The sequence below is a fragment of the Carassius auratus genome, chromosome 37 (genome assembly GCF_003368295.1).
Source record: "Carassius auratus strain Wakin chromosome 37, ASM336829v1, whole genome shotgun sequence".
In the NCBI taxonomy this organism is placed as follows: Eukaryota; Metazoa; Chordata; class Actinopteri; order Cypriniformes; family Cyprinidae; genus Carassius; species Carassius auratus.
The window spans coordinates 14,644,039-14,666,823 of NC_039279.1; the positions used below are offsets into that span (position 1 = coordinate 14,644,039).

Here is a 22,785-nt window from a genome sequence, read left to right on the forward strand (position 1 = left end):
TGACTTTTATTCTGATAAAACGTCCCACTACATCATTCCCCACTTAATATTATGGGAATGTATCATATAATGGAAGTAAACCAAAAGTTCCACTATTTCTTTTACTTTTGAATTTCATATGATGTGAAAGGGATTGACACCTGAGGTTTTGAACAGCCTGTTCTTCTCTCCTGCAGAAAATAAGGAGTCAGGTGTTGGGAAAATAAAGGAGGAGAAGGATCAGTCAGATGCTTTGGAGTCTCTGCACAGTAAAGCATCGTCCCTGGAGCAGGGATCAACCCTACGAGACCTCCTCACCACCACCGCAGGCAAGCTGCGTCTGGGCTCCACTGATGCAGGCATCGCATTCGCTCCAGTGTACTCCACTGCCTCGCAGGTCAGAAAACCAACCCCTGTACCAGCATACAGAGATGGCAACATATATACACCACCAATGAAAAGTTCAAAAGTGCTCATACTTAAAAAAGTTTTTAAACTAAGGCACTGTATGAGGGTTTGGGGTTTTCTGTCAATTTAAAACGATTTTATATTTTGTTACAACTTACATGGAGATAGGTCAAATATATTAAAGGAAATAGCACTGAATAAATCTCTACCATAAACTACCCATAAGATTGTGCAACCATTGTCATGTATCGTAGTCTGATTGGAACCAAGCTGGGGTCCAGAATCGGACCGCAGTCTACTAATTGGGGACCCCTGTGACATAGAGCCTATATTACTATGAAGAATTTTATTTTTTATTGTCCTAAAATAGCTTTTGGCTTCTTTGTGGTCTTCCTACCACAGATTGTCAAGAGTGGCCGCAGCATGCCCAACATCCTTGATGATATCATCGCCTCTGTGGTGGAAAACAAGATCCCGGCGGGCCGTGGCACCAAGCTGAATCTGAAACATGAGCCTCTGGAGGAGCCCAAAGCTGAGAGAAAGAAAGCAGTGGAAGAACCACCCAAACTATATGCAGACATCCCACATTGCTGGCTTTACGAGTGCAGGCTGCTCTGGCTCAAAGACCACAACAATAGCAACAACTGGAAACTCTTTAGGGAATGCTGGAGACAAGGACAGGTCTGTGAAAAAAGGCCCCCTAAATTCTTAATCTTACATTACTTTTTGTTCTGCTAGAGCTATGGTTCTTTCGAAGCCAATATTAGTTCAGCTCAGAACATTTCCTTGATTATTTTGTTCCTTTTACCCATATTTCCTCTTGCTTCTTTAATATACCACTCTATAAAATTGTCAAAAACCCTAATTCCCATGTAGTGTTTTGAGTCACTACTCCTGGAGCACTGTCCAGAATTGCCCCTGATATACTTGCAGTCAGGATAATCCTAATAATCCTGTGTACTGATTACAGGTTGTGCTACAAATAATCATTATCTGGCTACAGTTGTTCTCATTTCTCTGATTATTTACAGGGATGTGATTTTTCCATATTTATATAGATTTTCATGTTTTCCAACTTGAGAATGACAATCCATGTACTGTACTTCTTCTCATAAAAAAAGGAAATAAAAAAAAAAAAATTATTTAGATTTTAACAGATATGTACAGATTGTACATCAATGAAAACAACAACAACACTCAATGTTTTTATGGAAAAGTGATTATTTTTCATTTTTTGAAGCAATTTCGGTCAAGTTGAAACACCATAATGAAAAGTTACGTGTATGTGTGAATTCAGTGTGGTGATTGGCTGCTGTGGAGGAAGAGTATGGATCTACGTCATTGGGTTTCTGAGCTTTTCTCAGTATTATTCATAAAAACGAACTCTTATAGAACTCTAATAAAACTAATTTCTAACATTATAGTTTCATTCTTACATGTACCATAAAAAAATGTATTATTAGTCCTGAGATTCTTCACGTTAGCGAATAAACACATAGATACACAATAAACATTTGTATTCCTAAAACAGTCTAGTGGTAGAATTTTCGTCATGTGTGGTTTTGGGTTCTTATCCGCCCTCTTATAATTCCCCCGCCCCCTTATTAAAGCAGGGACACATTTGTGTGTATTTTGTCTTGTGATTTAATGGGAATGAATAGTTTAATGATATATTGAAGTGCTCGTGTTTGAAGACGAAGAAAATTCCATCACAAATAACATCGCAACAAACATTCAGCATGATTTCAAAAACAACAGATTGGAGTGCTAGATCGCAGTTTCTTCTGGTTTTCGTCCCTCTTCACTCGCAGTTTTCTACAGCTTTACATGGCCATTTCTTGAGTCTGTTTCAAATCTGAGGTGTGAATGACTAGTGCTAAACGGGGGTTTCATGACACTTACTCAAATTGCAGAATGTTACATTTTCAAATGGCACTAATTAAAACGGCACTGCGGCACCTAAATGATTTATTATATCTATAATACTATATACAGGTTTTCCTTTTTTCCTCTTTACTGATCACATGCTTGTAATATTATAAACACATAATAAATTATTATATCTGTGTTTTTGTAACTTTTGGTAAACAATGCCTTTGTCTCTGCTCGATAGTGTCTTCTTTCCACCTCAGCAGACAGCTGTTGTCTGATTCATCTGTAACATCATTCTGCATTACATGTACACTGCGTGTTCAGAGAGAAAGGCGCCATACATTAGTCCATTTGTTCAGTGTGTACTTCACATAGGCCTTTATAGGCTTTAAGTGCTTTGATTCTTTCATAGCTAGCACCTCTTCATGTGTGCGCTCTAATGCAGGACATTTCAAGTGAGCACATAGATCCTTTACAATGAAATCGGATTTTCACTAATGGACAGGAGGATACAGAAGAGGTGCAAGATTTAAATCCTCAAGCATACATCCTTTTCCTCTAGTCATTGCATTTATTTATTCCGAAGCAGAGGAGAGCCTCTGGGTGTATCAGAAGTAGACCCCTATACACTTTACTCCACTAATATGGTCCCCTAGAAGGTTTGAATGAAAACAAATGGGTGAATTGAAAGGCCAATAGACTGTGCCAGAAGGGCCATAGATGCCATCTTCTGGCGAAATGCGTGAATGTATTCTCCGCGGCCCTAACAATGCTGCTGAGAGATGGCTTTTGCATGTGCATTGGCTTTACACTCATTATTGCCATGCATTATGGGATTGAATAAGTGCACTCAGTGTTCCATATGATTTCAGATACCACGTAAAATAGCTGTATTGAGCACTAGAGAGCTCTGAAGCTAGTTTGGCACTCAGATTATAATATACTCACAGATTTAGGCTTTTCAACGAATGTAATTTTTGCGTTTAGTTTTTAGAGTAAACCATCTTGCAATTTCTTTTTTAACAATGCTTCATATTTTTCCACTTGTTACAAAGCAAGTTTTAGTAGTGGTTGTGATCTCAGCTGTCATTAAAAGGCCATTTCCTGTGTGGTGTTTTTGCAGCCGGTGCTGGTCTCTGGGGTGCACAAGAAGCTCAACGCCAGCTTGTGGAAAGCAGAATCCTTCAACCAGGAGTTTGCCGACCACCAGGGAGACCTCTTGAACTGCAAGGATGGAGTAATGTCCAATTCGGGCGTCAAAGAATTCTGGGACGGCTTTGAAGATCTCACGAGTGAGTGTCACTTGAATTAAGCAAATTAGCTATTATCTCAGTAATCGGCCTGTTTCTGTTTATGCTGATCATGATTTCTCTGCAGAGCGGCCCAAGTCAAAAGATGGAGAAACTGTGGTGTATCGACTGAAAGACTGGCCTTCAGGGGAAGAGTTTATGGCTTTGATGCCCTCCAGGTACCACATAAACACAAGAACACAACATTGCAGACATGCTAGGTAGCATTTAGACACTGTTTTAGGGATTGCGAATGCCGTTTCATGTTGACTTTCAATATTTCATTTGTATGTTCTGATCAAGCATAGCTCTGTTTTAGCATGTGCTTGATCTTATTGTGTAGGTATGATGATCTCATGAAGAACCTCCCGATGCCTGAGTATTCAGACCCTGAAGGGAACCTCAACCTGGCCTCCCATCTACCCTCCTTCTTTGTGCGTCCAGACCTGGGACCGCGTCTCTGCTGCGCTTACGGTACTACTCTCTCACACACCTATTTTAAGTTGTTTTCATGGTGTTCGTATTGCTCTGATATCCATGGTTTTACTGTAGAAAATGTCATCATTTTATCAAAAATTATATTCAATTACTGGAAGGATCTCATGAAACCATTCATATTTTACCACACATGAAAACAAATAATAATTTACCTTTTATTTTTTTTATGACAATTTTCAAAAAAAGTATATGTTAACAACATAGTATTTGTATATTATGTATGATTCATTTTAATAAGATTTACATATATGGTGAAAAAGGTTTATTGTATTTTGATAACATGGTGTTTATGATCTATTTCTCAGGTGTGGCGTCATCTCAGGAGCAGGACTTCGGCACAGCTAATCTGCATATGGAGGTGTCGGACATCATCAGCGTGCTGGTTTATGTAGGAGTGGCCAAAGGGAATGGTGTCCTCTCCAAAACGGGTAAGCCTGAGGCCCGCTCAACACACAGCTGTCAACGGCCGTGATAGAGAAAGAGACGGAGGGGAAAGTCTTCTGCTAGAGAAATGTTCCATAAACCTTGGAGCTCAAGAGGACAAAAAACAGAACATAGTTTCCACCATGAAATGTAAAAGATGCATCTGGAAGGAGTTTTCCCTGCCAATACCTAGCCATAGCAGCACTAAAAGAGCTTTTCTCTCCACTCGGGAGAATGAAAATGTAAAAACATGGAGGAATTTCACATATGATATATTATTATGGTATTAACTAAAAATCATTTGTAGTTTTACATGACCACTGTGCTCTCTCTGATCATCTACAATCCTCTAATGGATGTCTGCTACAATAGATAACAATGTGGGTGTGATGTTACATCTAAAGTTACACAGGTCTCTGGTTCTTTACCTTTTTATTCCAGTTGTCCTCAACAATGTTCGTAAGTCCAATGACCTTTGTTTCCCTTTGTTTATGATTTACTGGAAAAGAATGAAGAATATGTTTTTTGTAATACATTTTACCCAGCAAAACATCTTAGAGCTTGGCCAAAGTAGAAGAATGTAAATTCATTATTAATATGCCCATGGCTTTTTAAGACTTTATGGATTTACATGATTTTTCCAGGAATAGAATTCACACTTTCCAAAAATTAGGCTTCCTCATAAATACCAGTTTTCCAAGACAGTGGGAAACTTTGTTCTTTAAAAAAAGAAAAGGAAAATAAAGTTGTTGAAGGGATGACTTAAAAATAAGAAATATAGGGGACACCCGAGTTTGAATCATTGCTCGTGGTCCTTTCCGACCCCCACCACCCCCCGTACTCAATTTCCCACTACCCTTTATATTCTGAAAAATATTGGCATATTTTGATGCTTGTTTTAAGTCCTGTCACATTTGTTTTCTGTCCTACTGGTGATTAGTGTAAAATAAAACACAAAAAGAAGAAGAGTGCGGATCATGGTTTTATGTACAGGTGTAATTCACACTGATGTTCAACACGGGTCTAGTTGCTGAATAATGATGTGTAAATGATGTTGACATGCAAATGTGTCAAAGTGCTGATGGTTGCAAAATCACAACCATGACAATTCCTGAACAATGCTTTTTTGCATCTATTCTCATGCATATTTTCATATAATTTTGTGCCATGCCAAAAGCTGCTCCTCCCTACTGTAATGGCCTTTCTATTTTTATCCAGGGTCTCATGGGCAGACATAATATATAAAATAATATATAAAAGCCAGACTCCCACGCACACTCCTCTGCATTAATTTTTAAACACCATTCTGTCTTCATAAGAGGATGGCGCTCCCTGCCTTTATAATAAATGAAGCTGACTGTGTGACGTGTTTGCTGTGTAACCACATGAATGTGTCTGTGCCAAACATACAGGAGTGCTGAAGAGGCTGGAGGAGGAAGATCTGGATGACAACGTGAAGAAAAGATTAAAGGACTCCAGCGAGACTCCCGGAGCTTTGTGGCACATCTACACCAGCAAAGACGGCGAGAAGATTAAAGAGTTCCTGCACAAGGTTATTTTGATTTGATTTCTCCACTGATCACTGCAGTGACGCTCGCGCTCTCTGAGTGGGTGTCCTCATAAAACCTTTTGCAAGGAGGTTTTAAAGGATTCATTTCTTATGTTTTTCTGGAGTGTGCAGATCTTTTGGGCATGTGCTGTTTTTTTAACTCCGTGTTTGTGTGTGTTTGGACATTGCAGTTGGCGAAAGAGCAGGGCGTGGAGAGCCCAGTGGATCACGACCCAATCCGGGACCCCAGATGGTACTTGAACCGTAAGCTGCGTCAGCGGCTGCTGGAAGAATACGCTGTTCAGGGCTGGACTGTGGTGCAGTTTCTGGGTGATTCAGTCCTGATCCCTGCTGGAGCTCTGCACCAGGTCTCATTACACTCCTTCCTCTTCTGCAGTTGCTGAAACCACTCGTATCACATGGCCAATCATGATATATACTACATTCTGGGGCATATGTTGTGTTATTGATTATTCAGACCAAGAACAAGCACATTATAGACATGGAAATCAGCAAAACTCACTGTTTTGTTAGCACTGTTGCTAAACATCGTTAAAACATTAAAGCCAGACTTTGTCTGAGTATCATTGAATTATATAAAACACCCCCCAAAAAATGCTAATGCTTTAACTTTAAAGCCAGACATATTAAATAATAGTCAGAAATAGAAAAACCTGATTAAATGGTTTATTGAATCATTAGACAAAAAAATAAGAAGAAGAAGAAGAAGAAGAAGAAGAAGAATAAAGGGTTTCATATGTGTAGAGTATCATATTTGATACACCAACATTTATTCAGAGGCCGACACTGAGCAAAAGATAGTATCGGTGCAGTTATTTGGACAAAAAGTACGATGAAATTCTGACAGTTTGTAATGTAAATCAGTGAGATCTTTTTAACAATATAACATATAAAATGCATATAAATATAGGTTGTCACTCTAAATCTCCCAGTAATATCTTAGTAATCTGATATTTAAATGTTTAGCTTTCTTAGCTAGAGATCATGATTAAGAGATGAAAAAAAAAGTTCCTCAGAATCCTGTATATATCATTTTGATTTTAACATGATTTGTCTAAAAAAGAATTAATGGATGATCACATAAAGTTAAGTTTAAAACACATTATTTTCTATATACTGTACATTATTGTTTCTCCTCTATGCCCCACCTTTTGAAACGCTTTGTTTTTTACAAAGCTCATCATTCTGAAAAGCGAGGTGTACGCAGATCGGCTGGCTGCCCAGTGCGTTGTGATTGGCCGAAAGCCTCAAGTGTGACGGAAATGTTACGCCCTTACTGTACTGTGATGCTGTGTCCCAGTCAGAACACCAGCGCAACAAGACAAAAACAATAAAACCCATTACAAACAAGACATTTGTTGCATCCAGTGGGGACATAGTTACAGATTATAATGACATCGCTCATAGCTTTCTAAACTGCCAATAGAAAGTGAAGCCACCGGAAGTGTTCAATCCGACATCTTACTAATCCCCACCAGCAGAGAGCACCATTGAGTAACATTCAAACCGCTGTCCTAAAATAACTCGATTTGAAGCAAATGGGACTCGTTTTTATGTTATGTGTAATAAAGTAATGTTTACGTCAGATGTTATCTGCAGTGTTTATGGTCTTTTGGGGCAGGATAAGCGATATATTTAAATTGTGTAGGTGAATAAATTTCTCTGAATAAATTCAGATTTCAGAACGAACACTTTGTAGTTTGTTACATGTGTTGAGGTCGTGTCATCTGATGTTTATCATGTTCATGATGCTCACTTCTGTAATGAACATAGCTTTTTAATAAGTAGGGGAAATTCCCAACATTTAAAAAATAACCGTTTACATGCTTAGGGTTTTTGCATTGTAATATTGTACAGAGATACTTCATATTTATAAACGCTGACTTGTTAGGTGATGTTTTCTCATTAAAATCATACCAATTCCTATTAATTCAATGGAACTGTTACACACACTAGGGATTACTTTACTTCACTTTAATGACGTCATGAGCAATCCAGTTCTATATTATAGATCAGTGGTCTTAACTTTTATAAAAAATATCCCTTTGGGCTTGAGTCTTTGCAACTTTACAGACCAAGGGCTTATAACACTCCAAAGAGAAAGGAACAATTGAAATTGCATCATATGACCCCTTTAAAACACATCAATCAGGTGACTGAAAGCATGTAGTAGATTGTGTAATACAGATTTTCAGCAAAATCACAATCACAGGCAAACTTCCTCTTTCTGAACTAGCTGAGCTGCTGAAGTTCCAGAGCACTATCATCTTTCTGATATCTGTCACATCACTGTGCACTCTGAAGATTTGTGTGTCTCTCATTTGTACAGGTGCAGAACCTGCACAGCTGCGTCCAGGTGATCAATGACTTTGTCTCTCCGGAACATGTGGTGCATTCATTCCACTTAACCCAGGAACTCAGATCCTCCAAAGAGGAAATCAACTATGAAGATAAGCTACAGGTAGAGTTCACAGTGTCAACATTTATTGGAGTATAAAGGCCTAAGCTGGGTCACGTGTCTCATCACATGATCACATGATTTGTTGCTCTGTAGGTTGTTACACAAACATGGAGTCTGTTTGTTTGAGCGCTGGATGTTTGAAGATGCAGTGCTGTTTCACGTGCTACAGGCACATGGTTTCAGAGCAGTTACTGTATGACAATAGATTGCTTATGATCCACTACTGATGATTTATTACAGTTTCCTTTATGATCTTTACTGTAATATTTTGTAGGTGGTTGCAAGAGTGCACATTTTATCTCCCTCATCTTTCTGAATGAGCAGCTGGAAGTAGTGAAGCAAATAGATTTCAAAATAAAAGTCCCAATGAATTTTGGCCTTACAATTAAGTCTTTTTTTTCATACAAACATTCATTAAGTTGATTCATTTTCAGTGCATTTGATTAATTAATTGATTCAAAATTATTTGTCAAAATTATATTTAACACATTCAGATTTTACTTGTATTGCCACAGTAATGTCATTTATTTTTTTTAAATATATTTTATTTGCTAAATCCAATAGCAATCGATGTCTAATTTATGTATTGATATATTAGTTCCTAATTCAGTTTCAATAAATATGTGCAACATGACTTGAATATTTCAATATTTTTCGAGTGAATCTGAGTATTTATGGACATTCATCAGTTGCCATGCCATTTCAGATGTCTCTCTCTGATTCTAACAGCCTGCTGTTTCTCTCAGGTCAAGAACATCTTTTACCACTGCGTGAAGGATGCTGTGGGGACATTAAAGAGGTGCTGCGCAGAGGAAGAGGAGGAGACCAACTCATGACACTCGTTGACACGTTCCCCCAAATATGCACACTAACGCTCAAGCCGCAAACCTCCAGTGCCAAGCAGAAAACCCCACCAGTAAACTGTATTTATTTGTTACTGACACCACAGCAGTATAGCGCATCAGGATGACTGTGATTGACACGCCACAAATCGAAAGAGAATCTAGTGTTTGTTTGTCTGTTTGGTTTCGTTCCCCTTTTGTTCTATCATACTGTATAGTCTCAGTGGAGAATCATATTTATTTTTAGTTCTACGCTCTGTTCTCGATCAAATGTAAATGTAACTTGTACAGTGTGCTGTTGGATTTCTGATGGCGCTCACTACTTTGGAGACTTACTGTGAGAGAGATCCGCTCTCGTGTCCTCATGCCATATCTTTTGAGAAAAAGAACTGCCAAACAATTGTAAACATTGTAAAGCTCTATTATGTAAAGAAAGACTTAATGAATAACACTTCAGCATTTTATTAAAAAGTATTCACTGTAAAATGGAGACATTTACAAAAAAAAGTTGTAATTTATTCAAGAAAAGATTGTCTTGTTTCTTCCTTTTTATGTTCAGATTTACTATGGCGAACTTTTGAAGTTCAATGGAAAAAGCAAATTGTACTATGCTGTGTAAATATATACATATATACATTCACTGATGTATTTTTTTAAACATGGCTTGCTTCAATTTCAAATTTTAAAGCGCAAGTGTTACATGCTTTGTACATTGAAGTTCAAAGGGGTTTTACATTTTCCATTAAAATGGATTTATTAAATATCTGCCTGCCTTTTGCCTTTTTGACAAGATGAAAGGTTCAGATCCATAGGACATATGTTCCATGTTTGGCCATATATATATATATATATATATATATATATATATATATATATATATATTCTTGTAATCAAATTGTGCTTAACCTCTGAAACTACTTTCCTTCTCGGGTGATGTCACCAAGAATAATGTTAACCAATAACCAAACACTCAGTTTTAGTGCTTGTTTAGTATAGTACACAATGTTAAGCATTTTCACAAACTAGTGTCCTATTGAGAAAATTTAATTCTAGATTTGCGGAACACGTTGTCATTCACATTCGCAGAGTCACTACCATTCTCTCAGTCTCTCTGATTAAGAATCTTATAGTTTAATGATTTATACAACCCTTTCTTTAAAAAATTTTTTTTAAAGATTTTTTTTATCTGACAAATTTCAACTTGTTTGCATTAGTGGCCAGTTAACATGAACTATGGGAGGTTTACGTTCACATGACATGCTATATTCCATTGAAAACAAATTCAAACTTTTTTATAATAAGGAATGTAGCTCTTATAAGATCTATCTGTACTATAGTACTGTACTTTCAATATATTGTATTAGAAATAGCGTACAAGCAGTTGAACAACTGTACAACACCTCAAAACAGATTTATGCTGCCACTTGTTAAAATCTTTAATGCTTGTCAGAACAAGAAACTCACAAATGAATTATACATAAATCTTGTTTTCAATATCTTAATCATATATACGTACAGCTACTGTAGAACAGCCATTCATGCATCAAAAAAAATGTCATCATATGATTTCCATTGATTATTACATCACAAACCAAAATGTAAAAATAAAACAAATAATAATTTGATGCACCCTGATTACTGTGGTAAACCAGTAATTAAACATTGAACTAAAACAAAATAATAATAATAAAAAGAGCAAAATGTGAGTTTGGTTCCCTCTTCATGACACAGATATAAGCCATATGTCTTCCCAGGCTCGTCTGGCACATGTTGGTATGCTTTTGATTAGTGTGAGGACCTGGTTTATTGTTAGAGCAAGGTATGATTGTGCAATCAGTTACCTGAAAATATTAACACCGTGATCCACACAGTTCTTGATTGATGAGTACAGGACAAACAAAGCTTCAAAACAACGAACAACATCCTCAGTTCATCCACACAGGTCCAAAGAGCCAAGCTTTTAGGACGTGTCTATTCCAATGCTCTTGGCATTGTGTCTGAAGTATGACACAGCGGAGAAGTGAGCGGTGACGAGAAACAACTAAATTAAATGAATGAGTGATTCTGTAGCACTTGACATGATTATTGCTTATCGTTCCCAATGCAGTAGTCTCACACTCATGTTCAAAATCCCTTATCCTATAGAAATAAACCAAAGCTGTTTTCGTTTTACAGGTTGCTACAAATCGTCCAGAGATGACTTCGTACTAACTGCAATAAGGCAAAACAAGTGCTGCAAGCTGGTTATCAGTTTATGGAAACAGAACGCAGACCTAAATTGCATTGATGAATCTTCCCTAAATCTACACTGTTGATGGACAACTTAAAACTGTAGAAGCACAACATCAACAGATACTGCACAAAACCCTCACACACACACACTCACACATTATAAAAGTAGTTCACAGTGTCTATGTAGGAAATAGTTTTCGATTCAAAGTGGGATTTTGCAAGAGGCAAATTCACCTGCTGATAACATAATGTTCAACAGAATCTCAGATGTCCCTTTTCACACGTGCTTCATAACAACAACAAAAAAAAACAGGTTACAAATGTTCAAAAAGGCACACGTACTTCAAAAAGCGTTGTTTTCTTTCTTTGTATATCCAATCGCTACAGGGCGCCACTAAGAAGTTGAGTAGGGCGCTCATGTGAATGGTCATTTCCGCCGCTGGGCTGCTTCACTGTGAATGTGCTTCCTCTGTGTGTGTTCGCTAGCACACGATGGCGATCAACGTCTCCCTTTGGTGTGTGTTTTGAGTGTGCGTGGTCACAGCTTCTCCCCGTCCAAAAGCTCCTGCAGTTCCTGCTGGATGTCCTCAGGAAGCTCCAGGCCGGGCAGGTCTTCCAGAGGGATCTCCTGAGTGGGCATCTCCAGCGGAGGGAGCTGTGGGATGGGAATGTCCTTGGCCTTGCGCTCCTCGGCCGTCTGCGGAAGCACCCACAGCTCTGACCGCTCCACGAAGTCGGCATCAGCATAGAGTTCCTTCTTCAGCCGTGCGTTCTCCGTCCGTAGCTGCTCGTTCTCCCGTTTCAGCTGCTCATTTTCGGACACCAGTCGGTCCACTAGGTTGCGTAGGTCGATGATGGTGGTCTGCTGCTCTTCCAGACGGGTTTTGTCATCTTTCTGGGCTTTACTGCCTGCGCAGGGCTCTGGAACAGTGCCTTTGTTTTTCAGGAGGTACAACCAGGTGTCGTACTCGCGTTCAGAGGGTTGGGAGACGTCCATGCCGGTTCCGCCCGGCTGTAGGTGGCGGCGTGGCGTTTGGTCGGTGGCTTGGACCTGCTGGAGTGTTCTGGGCTTGTCCTCTCGCTTGGCTCGCTTCCATTGCTCCTCAATCAGCCTCTGCTGCTTGATGTGACTGTCCCTCTGAAGCTCCAGTGACAGGCGAGCCTACGCAGGAAAGAAACATCTCTGAGTCAACTTTATCCACAGTAAATAATAATATAAAGAAAATGCAGGACAATGAGGGACGTATAGGCATACCTGTTCACACTCGGTGAGCTTCATGGCCTCCTTGAGAAGTTCTGTGGAGACATTACGTTATGTTAAGTTATGAAAGCACACACATTTCTGCTAATTTAAATGACATCCATTAAACGACTTTTAGAGATCAAATACAAAACAGAAAACCATTTAAAATATAGTGCATGTATTTAACTAGAATATTTACATAAATAACAAATAGGATATTGTTTTCTTATTATTCAAATAAATATGAATTAATTATCTGTCCAGGCAATAACACATTTTGTTTACACCTGACAATCATGTCACAATCACATTCTCACACCTCACAGATGGCCCCGTGAGAAACCATTAGAGTCTAAACAGAGCTTAAAACTGAAACCAACCTGCAGCTTTTCTGTGGCAGGAGATGGCATCTTCAAATTTTCCAGCAGCCAGCAAGCGCTCTGCTTTCCTGCACTGTTGATGGGCCTGAAAGAGACGACATTATTTCATTATGAGTTTGTCAACACAGAGCAGAGACTCAATGACACACAGTCAGCGTTCAGTGTTTACAGAGGGATCTGAGACCACACTGAACATCTGACAGCCCGTGGATCATGTGAACTCTTTGTACAGATGGTCAGGTGTTCTTGCTTCCATTGATCCTTGTGAAAAAGAAGTGCACTTAATTGCATGTGTACTTGTCTCTTCAAATCATTAAAGTAAATTAAAAAAAACTACAGAACTGCATTATATAACATTTTAAAAAGGCCACTTAAGTGTACTTTGTAACATTTTTATCTAAAGTACATTTTCATAATCATTTGGACACCACTTTCACTGAAATGTATCTAGAAATATTTAATATTATATTTAATCATAACTTCACAGTAAACATATCCTTCTGCTCTCTATTTCTCAGCTTAGGAAATAATCAATCGAGTCAGTGTGTGTGTGTGTGTGTGTGTGTGTGTTTGTTTAAAGGTGATCAGCTGTCAGCAGTAAACTAACAAACATATGGAGGCTCACTAAAACAGACTACATTAAAATAGCACACGGATTATACAGAGTCTTCACGTCACGGTTAAGTGAATTAAAGCCCCGGGTAATTCTTTTCACAGCTTTATTATTTTTTTGTTTTAATTCAGAGAAGAAATGCGGCTAAGCTAACAGCAACTAGCATGCTAATGTGACTTGTAAACAGGCACTTACGAGATTGAGAGGACTGTCCAGCACCTCCATTCCTTCATCAACCACAGCCTCAGCTACAAGAGAGATTCATCGGCACATTATTGTCTTTATTCCGGGACCAGGGACTCTGGGTTCACCGGTAACTGATCAACTCTTACAAGAGTCGAGCAAAAACAACTTCCCCCGGCGCGACGTCACCGCCGCGTCACACCACCACAGCGACGTGCGTGACGTGACAACGCTTTACTTTTCGTCATTTCTATTTAGTAAATCACGCAAAATCATATCCCATTCATAAATAGTGGCATTATTTAGTATTAAACGTGTCTTATTACATGAAACCATATTCAAAATCTGTTCTCGGATGCTGTGGTGTTGCCTCACCACTAGAGGGCGCTTTTGTCCTACAATTTCAATAACTACTAACAAATAAAGATTATCGTGTTTGGACTTTGTACCTTATATATAAGAGTGCAAAGGAGTTTTGTTTGTTTGTTTGTTTGTTTGTTTGTTTTTCACCTGTACCAATAAAATGAAGTGCCTTGGAGTATCATATATGTTAGCCTATATAAACTAAGCGTAACAGTATTCCTTTCAAATGTTTTTACAATGTTAAATACATGATGTGAAAGTGTCCTTTAAAATAGCAACATAACAGCAAAGCAACACAGATATTAGTAACCCCCCCCACCCCCACCCCCCTGTTCTTTGCATATATTTTTGTCCCTGTTAACTATAACACATTGTTATTTTGGTATAAATATGAATATATTTTAATACATATGTACAGACAATTTAAACATACAGTATAAATTACTATAGTGTATAAAAATATATTTATTTTAATATACAAATGCATTAATGCCATCTCTCGTTCAATGCCTTTTTATTTGATTATCTTATGCTGTCCCCATTTCTTTTCGTTTGTAAATGTTTGTTATTTCAATAAAAAAGACCAACATAAGAAATAAAAGACATTAATAGCAAATTTCACAAATTATTACAAAGAAACAGCAAGTAACACACTGAATTAAAAATGAAAAATTAGCAAAATTTTGGAGTAGCAAAACTGAAACTGTATTTTCTTCTAAAATATACTAATATATAATATAATCCCCGGGAACACATGATAGGTAAAAACTGATATCCTGAATGCACTGTAAGTCGCTTTGGATAAAAGCGTCTGCTAAATGCACACATTTAATTTAATTTAATTTAATTTAATTTAATTTAATTTAATTTAATTTAATTTAATTTAATTTAATTTAATTTAATTTAATTTAATTTAATTTAATTTAATTTATGTAGTTTTTATTTATTTGCTTATTTTACAGTGTATAGATGTAATTACTTGGTCATTTTTAACATGTCACTATAATGTAAAAACGAGCAGGTAAACATTAAGTGCATTGTAAAGTATGCATTTAAATGTTAGTACATAGTAGTAAGACATTTAATATAAACTGGGTCCCAATATAACATTTAAGGGCTATTTGATAACCCTGGATGTGTGTTATGTGTCACTCAGAGTAATGTGAAAAGCACTGGATCTAGATCGTATGCATACATCAGAGACACAGGCAGTGTTTTTCTGTCCAGCGGTTGGAGATTCCCTGCACAGCATAATATTTAGACCATTCAAAGAGTGCACTTATTAACCGACGACGTCATCAGCTCAAGTACTTTGTTTTTGTTGTCAAGTGCCACTTGCTTTATCCGAATGTGCTTCAGTTACTACTAATAGAGAACAGAACTGGATCAGATACAACCTCAGCCTAAAGTCCGCCCTTTCACTGTAATAAATAGGAAAAAAAAATTGTTACTGTTATTAAACAGCTTCACTTTTAGTTGTAAAGCAGCTCTACAGAAGACAATAGCGTCATTGTTCAGTTCAGTTTAGTTCAGTGTTGTTTCATTGTCTCGCCTGGCTCTCAAAAAATTCCTCAGGAGAAATAGAAAAAGACACAAATGAGTAGCATAGGTCAAATCATTGGTCTGGCAAGAATTTGATCAGAATATTTGTTCGTGTTATATTGAAATATCTCGGTGTCTCGCCAGATCTGAGCAAGCTTTGAGATGCTGTTGAGGTCTCCCCAGAAACTCAACAGAAGAGATGTGAGGTTACTAATCGGAGACAAAAAACATTTGCTGTCCAAGAGAATCAATCGACATATTAAAGAGCTCTCATTCATCACATTTCACCAGACATTTAAAAACTGAGTTCTTCATCAAAACTGTATTTTGCAAATATAATGTACAGTATGTGATTCCTGACTTAGCCGTGTTGTAAATAATCCATATTTAGCAGGGACACTGAATAGCTCTCTGTGTTTTGTGTACTGTATCAGAAGGCAGTCGCTGGAACACTGTGGGTGTCCTTTGAGACAACGGACAAATGTGAATCGAGTCATAACTCATTGAAAAAAGTCTGTCCGTTCATGTACAGCAGGCCACTGGAACAGATTTTCCTTTGTTCTGACCTCTGAGGTGCAAAGTTAGCCTGCTTTTCTCCTTCAAAGCGCTCCTAACTGCCGTGTATGTGTGGGATTCATTGTGAACCTGTTTCACATGCTGCTAACTTGACATTTGTGTGACCGAGCCTTTATTTAGTACATGAATGATGTCTTCTGAGCCGGATATTAGCTGTGTGATGTTTTATGTTCAGATGAGCATTCATCCTTCATAACATATTCGTGTATAATATGTGTATTCGGAACACCTTTTCTGAATGCAATTCACAGAAACAAATTAATAAATAAAAAAAAAACAATAGAAAACAATTTATTTCGCAATTTTTGCCCTTGATGAGCATACAAGATTTTTTAAAAAACATAAAAAAATATAATATCTTAAAATCTTAAAAATAAAAAATGTTTAATGCAAAAATTGGATTAAAAAAAAAGAAAAAAGATTCTGTTAAGATGCTTATTATAATTTACTGTAGAGGTCATGTGACTACACTGTCAAATACTACTGCTTGTGAAATAAAGCCTACTGTAAACGTTAAAACCTTTGTCGGTGTGACTACACTTTATTTCGATAGTCTACTTTAGACAGTCTACTAACTAAGTAGTTATGAAATTACTCTTAGCTTAGGGTTTGGGTTAGCTGACATGTACTTACAAAGTTACTTACAGTACCTACATAGAATGTTTGTTTGGGACTGTCAGAATAAATTGTTAGCAGATATTAAGAAGACAGCCTACTTATAATCTAATGACTGGTAGTTGACACATAATTGCAAAATTACAGTAGTTATCTCAAGTGTTACCATAGGCTATATACTGTACATAGTGTGTGGTATTCAGTATTCTAGTAAGCTTTATTATGTGTGTGGCAGTCCCTGCACTTCCTGCCGCTCTTCTTCTGTCAGCACAACTGTGAGAGAGCGTGCCCAGCGTCCACTGGAATCTGCGTGTAGGAGGACGGCCTGTCACCTCTTTCACCTGGCTGAAGTCTGGCCTGAAAAGTAATGATGAGCCAGCCAAGCTATAGAAGACCCCCGGCTACTCAGGAGGCAGAATGCTGCAGCCCACTCTCTTCCCGAGTCTGACAGACTGACTGCCGCTCCTCGGCTGCTCTCTTTGTCCTGGCCCGAAGGATTCTGCTTAGAGCGGGTATTCTGTCGACGAGCAGAGGCAGGTTCATTCCTATCTGCTTTTTGAGCTGTTGTATGGGGAATCCCACATAGCCTCCTACACAGAGCGCCCTAAAAGACAGAAAGGGAATGTGATGGGGGTTTTGAAGGCCGCCCCCTCACACACAATGGGAACCCCACAGTGAGCTAATGTGCCTGACAAATATTCTTACACATGTTAAACTAGCAGACAGCTCTCACCGCTGTCAGGTGTTCAGCTTTCTCAAGTGAGTAGAACTGGATATACAGCAGATGAGAATCAAGTCCTGAAAAACACCAGCGATAAGGCAAAACACCACAGGTGAAGGGTAAATCTGATAAATTACACTGCATTAAGATGATTGGTCTTTATCACGTTTTCTGAAATGTTTGGTTTAAATATGAAAATCAAGCTCTGTATAATTAAATATACATCTATTTGCATACATTCACAGAAGAGAAATCAAAACGTTGGTTAAAAAACCATGTTCAAAATTCTTGTTTCATTTTGCTGACATATTAAAGTTGAAGGTTTTTGAACGGAAGGGATTTCGGATGTTCGAAAATACTGTCAACATCAAGTAAAAATGTTCACTGTGTTTTTAGGAATAAGATGTAATGTAAATCAGGCAAATAACAACAATATAAACAACAAACCCTGCAGCGAAATCCCTCAGAATGTAGTTAGAAATAAAACTGTGAAGTCTGAAAATTGAAAATGAAAATGTTCTCCACCCTCCACAGGCCAATCAAAATACACATGATTTAGTTTTTTTAATCAGACTAGATCACCAATGGATCCTCTGTTGTGAATGGGTGCCGTCAAAATTGAGAGTCCAAACAGCTGTTGAAAGCATCCACGTTATGTAATGCATGTAAAGTTTCCCAAAGCCGTACCAATGAAGAAACAAACTCATCTACATCTTGGATGTTTTCATTTTTGGGTGAACTACTTCTTTAAAGACCTGTATCCTAATTTTACTCTACAGGCGAAAGAAGATGTGCATTTTGGGGGTTTTCTTTCCACTAGTCTGAAAGCAGAGATTTCATGGAAGCACATATCTGAAAATTGACCATTCAGGAAAAAAGTTTTTCAGACATTCATTGTTCATAATTCTTATTATTGGGTTGGGGTCAGAAACAATAAATGAAGTCTGTCCTCAGAATGAATCTATTTTTATACTTAAACAAGACTGTACAGCTGTGTGAAGGTCAGGGGTCACTGGGGGGATGTTAATAGGGTCTGACAGACAGTTATGAATGGCCTGACACAACTCCATTGAGCCATTTTTTTAATAAGAAGAATAATTAATGGATAAAATATGTGCTGTATTGTCAACACAACCGTTGTAAGGCACAAACCACAATACAGCGTGACATCAAGTGTTGACCTCAAGCTATTAAAAGACCCACATTTTCATCATAACATTATTTTATTAAACACATTTATGCAATCATCCTTATTCATTATAATTTTACCATCAAATTCATGAAACAACAATCATCAAGATCTCCTCTAAATGTCGATGTTTACAAACTGCTCACTGAACGTCTATTCTGATCTAGAGCTGAACGTCTATGTAAGTGCCTTTTGTTTCCACAAAACTATATTTTCTTTCACAAAAAGGGCATCATATCTACAGAACTGAAACAATGGAAACATCTCGTGTTTGTCATTGGCCAACCTAACTGACTTGTGAGTTATTTGGCAATATGAGATAATCAACCAAGATGAATCATTTAGTCCTCCTCTGGGTCTGAAATTTGACAAATTGCGATTTTCACAAATCTCAACCTTGCAAATTAATAATATCATTATATTTAAAGCCTGTCAGTCGAAGTTATCATTCTTCCTTTTTTTTTTGTCTGGGGAAAAATCTTCCTCTACTTAATATCACTTCTAAGGTTAATGACTCCATAAACAGCTTTTTCATATTGCACTTGAAAAAGATTCATTCACAGAGCTATTGGTATTATTGCAGTCATAACTCTACTGACTGTAGCAGTGATAATGAAATATTAGAAATATGAATATGAAAATTTTCCTCATTGACTGAATAGATGGATGCGTTTCGTTTAAGCTGTGTCAAAGCATTCAGAAGAGTGAAGGAAATCATCACTTTTACTCTCGGATTGAGGATATCCAGTGCATTGCACGAAGCCTTGAAAGCACAGTGTGTGTTCACACCGTAGCATCAACAAAATTTGTACGTTGTGGACGTTTACAATACAAGTCAAATTCATTCTCAGCTTTATTTTTATAAATATGTATATTGATTTTACATATTGTGGCTCTACAAGTAGTGAAAATTCAAGAAACTGTGGAACGTCTCTAATAATAGATGCAGGCGAGTGTCTGAGATCAGTTTCCTGACACAGTTGACCTGATTTCAAGAAACGCGTCCATTTCTACATCCGTGATAGCAGTACAGTTGCAATAAGATGAAAGAACAGGCGTTAGAAACCTTGTTGTGGTTCACACTGAGCAGGATGAGGAGAAGCAGGCCAGATAAGGAGACAGACAGAGGGAGAGAGAGTTGCTGGTCGAGTGGGAGACAGGAGGAAATCCCCACACTAGCCGGCCTCCCACGGTCACTGCTGAGAAATCTGCCAATGGACCTCAGCAAACACAACTGATGGGATTTTCCTGATGCTGCAGTAGATTACTGAATCACATCTGCATGGCGGAACATTGTTTACGTTTTTTTTGTCATGCATACTATAATATAAAAAAATGTGTCACAGTATTTACTTAAGTGTGGAATTTTTAAACGAATCTCATATGCCCACAAAGGCTTTAAAAAACAGAGACATCTGAAATATAAGTACAATTTATAAACAATTGTTTTCTTGTTCTCTTTTTGGATATATTTGAAAAAGTCCATTATTCCTGCTATAAAATCATCTGATCATGCTGATTTGCTGCTCAGTTTCTTTTTATCATCAGGGCTGAAAACAGATGCTTGATCTAAATCAGTATATTAGACTGATTTCCGAAGTATCATGTGACACCGACGACTGGATTAATGATGCTGAAAATTCAGCTTCGTCATCACACAAATAAATGAAATTGTAAAGTATATTAAAATAGATATATTATATAAAATAATTACAATTATTAAAGATTGTAATAATAGTTTGTAATAATAGATGTATACATCCAGAGTGAGGAAAAAGGCTCAGAAAATCACTCTGGATCCCTCACATCCAAGTTTCCCCATCTTTGAACTTTTGTCATCTGGCCGGCGCTTCAGAGCCGCAAACACCAGAACAGCAAGGCACAAGAACAGTTTCTTCCCCCAGGCAATCTACCTCATGAACAGTTAAATGTTCCCCACTTGTGCAATAAAAACGTGCAATATCCTTATATTTATTTGTTAACCCTCCATCCTAGAACATTCCTGCATCTTACTCAATCCTATTCCATTATCATTTATAGCACACATTTTTATACACTTATTTATTTGCATTTGTCTCTGTGTACTGGAAGCTTATGTCACTAAAAAATATTTTTTTTTGAATGCCCAAGAATACTTGGCAATAAAGCTCTTTCTGATTCTGATAGTTTGCTGTATTTTTAATCGAATAAATACATGCATCCTTGGTGAGCAGAAGAGGCTTCTATCAAAAACATAAAAAAATCTTTTGCTTATATGTGTAGTATGAAATATGCATAAAATATGCTTCTATGTCATATGTGTAGTATGAACACTGTAGTATCAAGTGTTAACAAAATGTTTGCATGTAAATATTATTTGTAAATTAGAATTTAACAGTTGTTAGCTTACTGGCCCACGTCAAGTCTCTATGATATTTTCCATCTAGATAAAACTCAGATCTCCTCTTTTTTTTTTTTTCATTTAATTGTTGCCTGATAAAAAAAAAATCACTTTTAAGTCTGATCAGAAAAGCAATAGCACACCTCTGCTCAACAAGTCAGAAGCCCATTCATATCTGGAGCACAAAGGTGTGAAATACATAACATGCCACAGTCGAATACTTAGGGTAAAGAGATCAGTATGATCAAGACTAATAGTGATGCTGGCTTTGGCAAACACTAATAACACGGCTCATGATTCCTTTATCACAGTATTCCTTTCAAATATTCCATGCGCATTTTACATTTAAAACACCATGCCTATAAAGTAAAAAAGCTTACATTTCTGTTCATTGGCATGTTTGCCTTGCAAGAGCATTAGCATGCCATTTCCACAAACATGCACGCAAAGCCGTGACCTTTGACTCGGCTGCTCGACTGCTGTCATCTGATTCACTGGGGCTACAATGTCGCTCCTGCTTTGAAAGGCTGTAGGCAAGTTCACTTTTAATAAGCTGCACGATTACCCTTTCCTGAGAATCCTGCATGCATAAACACCTTGTATGATTTTATTAGCTGCCTCATAACGATGCTTGTGAGCTCGCGTTTCGTTTGAATAGAATTGATAGGAAACAATATCTGCCCTAAAGTACATCTAATGATGTTAGACTTGAGTGGGAGGAACTAGGGGGAAATTTAGCCACAGAAGCCTTTCATTTAGCTGTACACGAGTGGGAGGCGAAGACATTACCAGGTCCGATCTAAAAAAAGAGAAGAGTTGCTAATGTTTGTACATCAGAGTAGGAGTAAATTAGTCAACTCTGGTCCCTGGCTGCTAATATCGGTTAAATTGAATGGCGATCAGTTGTTTTGGATAAAAACAAGCCCCGCTCAGCAGCGAGGTGTGTATGTCGTCGAAGTTTATTGACAGGCGATCACGGTCAGATACTTCCGTAGACTTTGAGTAGTCTTGTGAGATTTAAAACAAATCAGTAATATCAGTCTCCTAACAGGTTGTTTTCTGTGACCAGACAGGCCAAAACTGAAAAAAATAATAATAATAATAATTATACATATTATACATATATATATATATATATATATATATATATATATATATATATATATATATATATATATATATATATATATATATATATATATATATATATATATATAAACATATATACATATATATATAATTATGTGTGTGTGTGTTTGTGTGTGTGTGTGTGTGTGTGTAAGATTTATTCATTTATTTTTATAAAAACAACAATATTTTCTTTCATCAAGGCTGCATTAACTACATTTATTTATTTTTCAAAAGATTTCTACTTGAAATAAATGCTGTTCTTTTAATCTCGCTCT

At 37.3% G+C, this 22,785-nt stretch overlaps 2 protein-coding genes across 6 annotated transcripts in view; one reads left to right on the plus strand and one right to left on the minus strand.

Annotated features, from left to right (window-relative positions):
- jmjd1cb (jumonji domain containing 1Cb) overlaps positions 1-10,103 on the plus strand; it is a 130,856-nt gene extending 120,753 nt beyond the window's left edge. For all 5 annotated transcript variants that reach the window (XM_026223003.1, XM_026223004.1, XM_026223005.1 and 2 more), the window contains 10 exons: positions 177-376; positions 790-1,068; positions 3,383-3,551; positions 3,637-3,727; positions 3,892-4,022; positions 4,352-4,474; positions 5,882-6,021; positions 6,210-6,386; positions 8,369-8,500; positions 9,247-10,103. In XM_026223003.1, coding sequence (XP_026078788.1) covers positions 177-376; positions 790-1,068; positions 3,383-3,551; positions 3,637-3,727; positions 3,892-4,022; positions 4,352-4,474; positions 5,882-6,021; positions 6,210-6,386; positions 8,369-8,500; positions 9,247-9,336 — 1,532 coding nt within the window. In that variant the 3' untranslated portion in view covers positions 9,337-10,103. The remainder of the gene's footprint in view (positions 1-176; positions 377-789; positions 1,069-3,382; positions 3,552-3,636; positions 3,728-3,891; positions 4,023-4,351; positions 4,475-5,881; positions 6,022-6,209; positions 6,387-8,368; positions 8,501-9,246) is intronic.
- Positions 10,104-10,223: 120 nt separating this feature from the next.
- Positions 10,224-14,199, minus strand: nrbf2b (nuclear receptor binding factor 2b). Its single transcript, XM_026223008.1, has 4 exons — positions 14,006-14,199; positions 13,198-13,282; positions 12,830-12,870; positions 10,224-12,736 (listed from the first exon to the last, which is right to left on the minus strand). Exons 1-4 carry the CDS (start codon positions 14,033-14,035, stop codon positions 12,113-12,115), a joined length of 780 nt encoding a protein of 259 aa, XP_026078793.1. The 5' UTR covers positions 14,036-14,199; the 3' UTR covers positions 10,224-12,112.
- Positions 14,200-22,785: the final 8,586 nt, after the last annotated feature.

Coding starts and splice junctions, on each gene's coding strand:
- nrbf2b (XM_026223008.1), bottom strand. CDS start 14,035: ATGGAGGTGCTGGACAGTCCTCTCAATCTC. Junction 12,871..13,197: donor CTGCCACAGAAAAGCTGCAG/GTTGGTTTCAGT, acceptor ATGTCTCCACAG/AACTTCTCAAGGAGGCCATG. Junction 12,737..12,829: donor AGCTCACCGAGTGTGAACAG/GTATGCCTATAC, acceptor TTTCCTGCGTAG/GCTCGCCTGTCACTGGAGCT.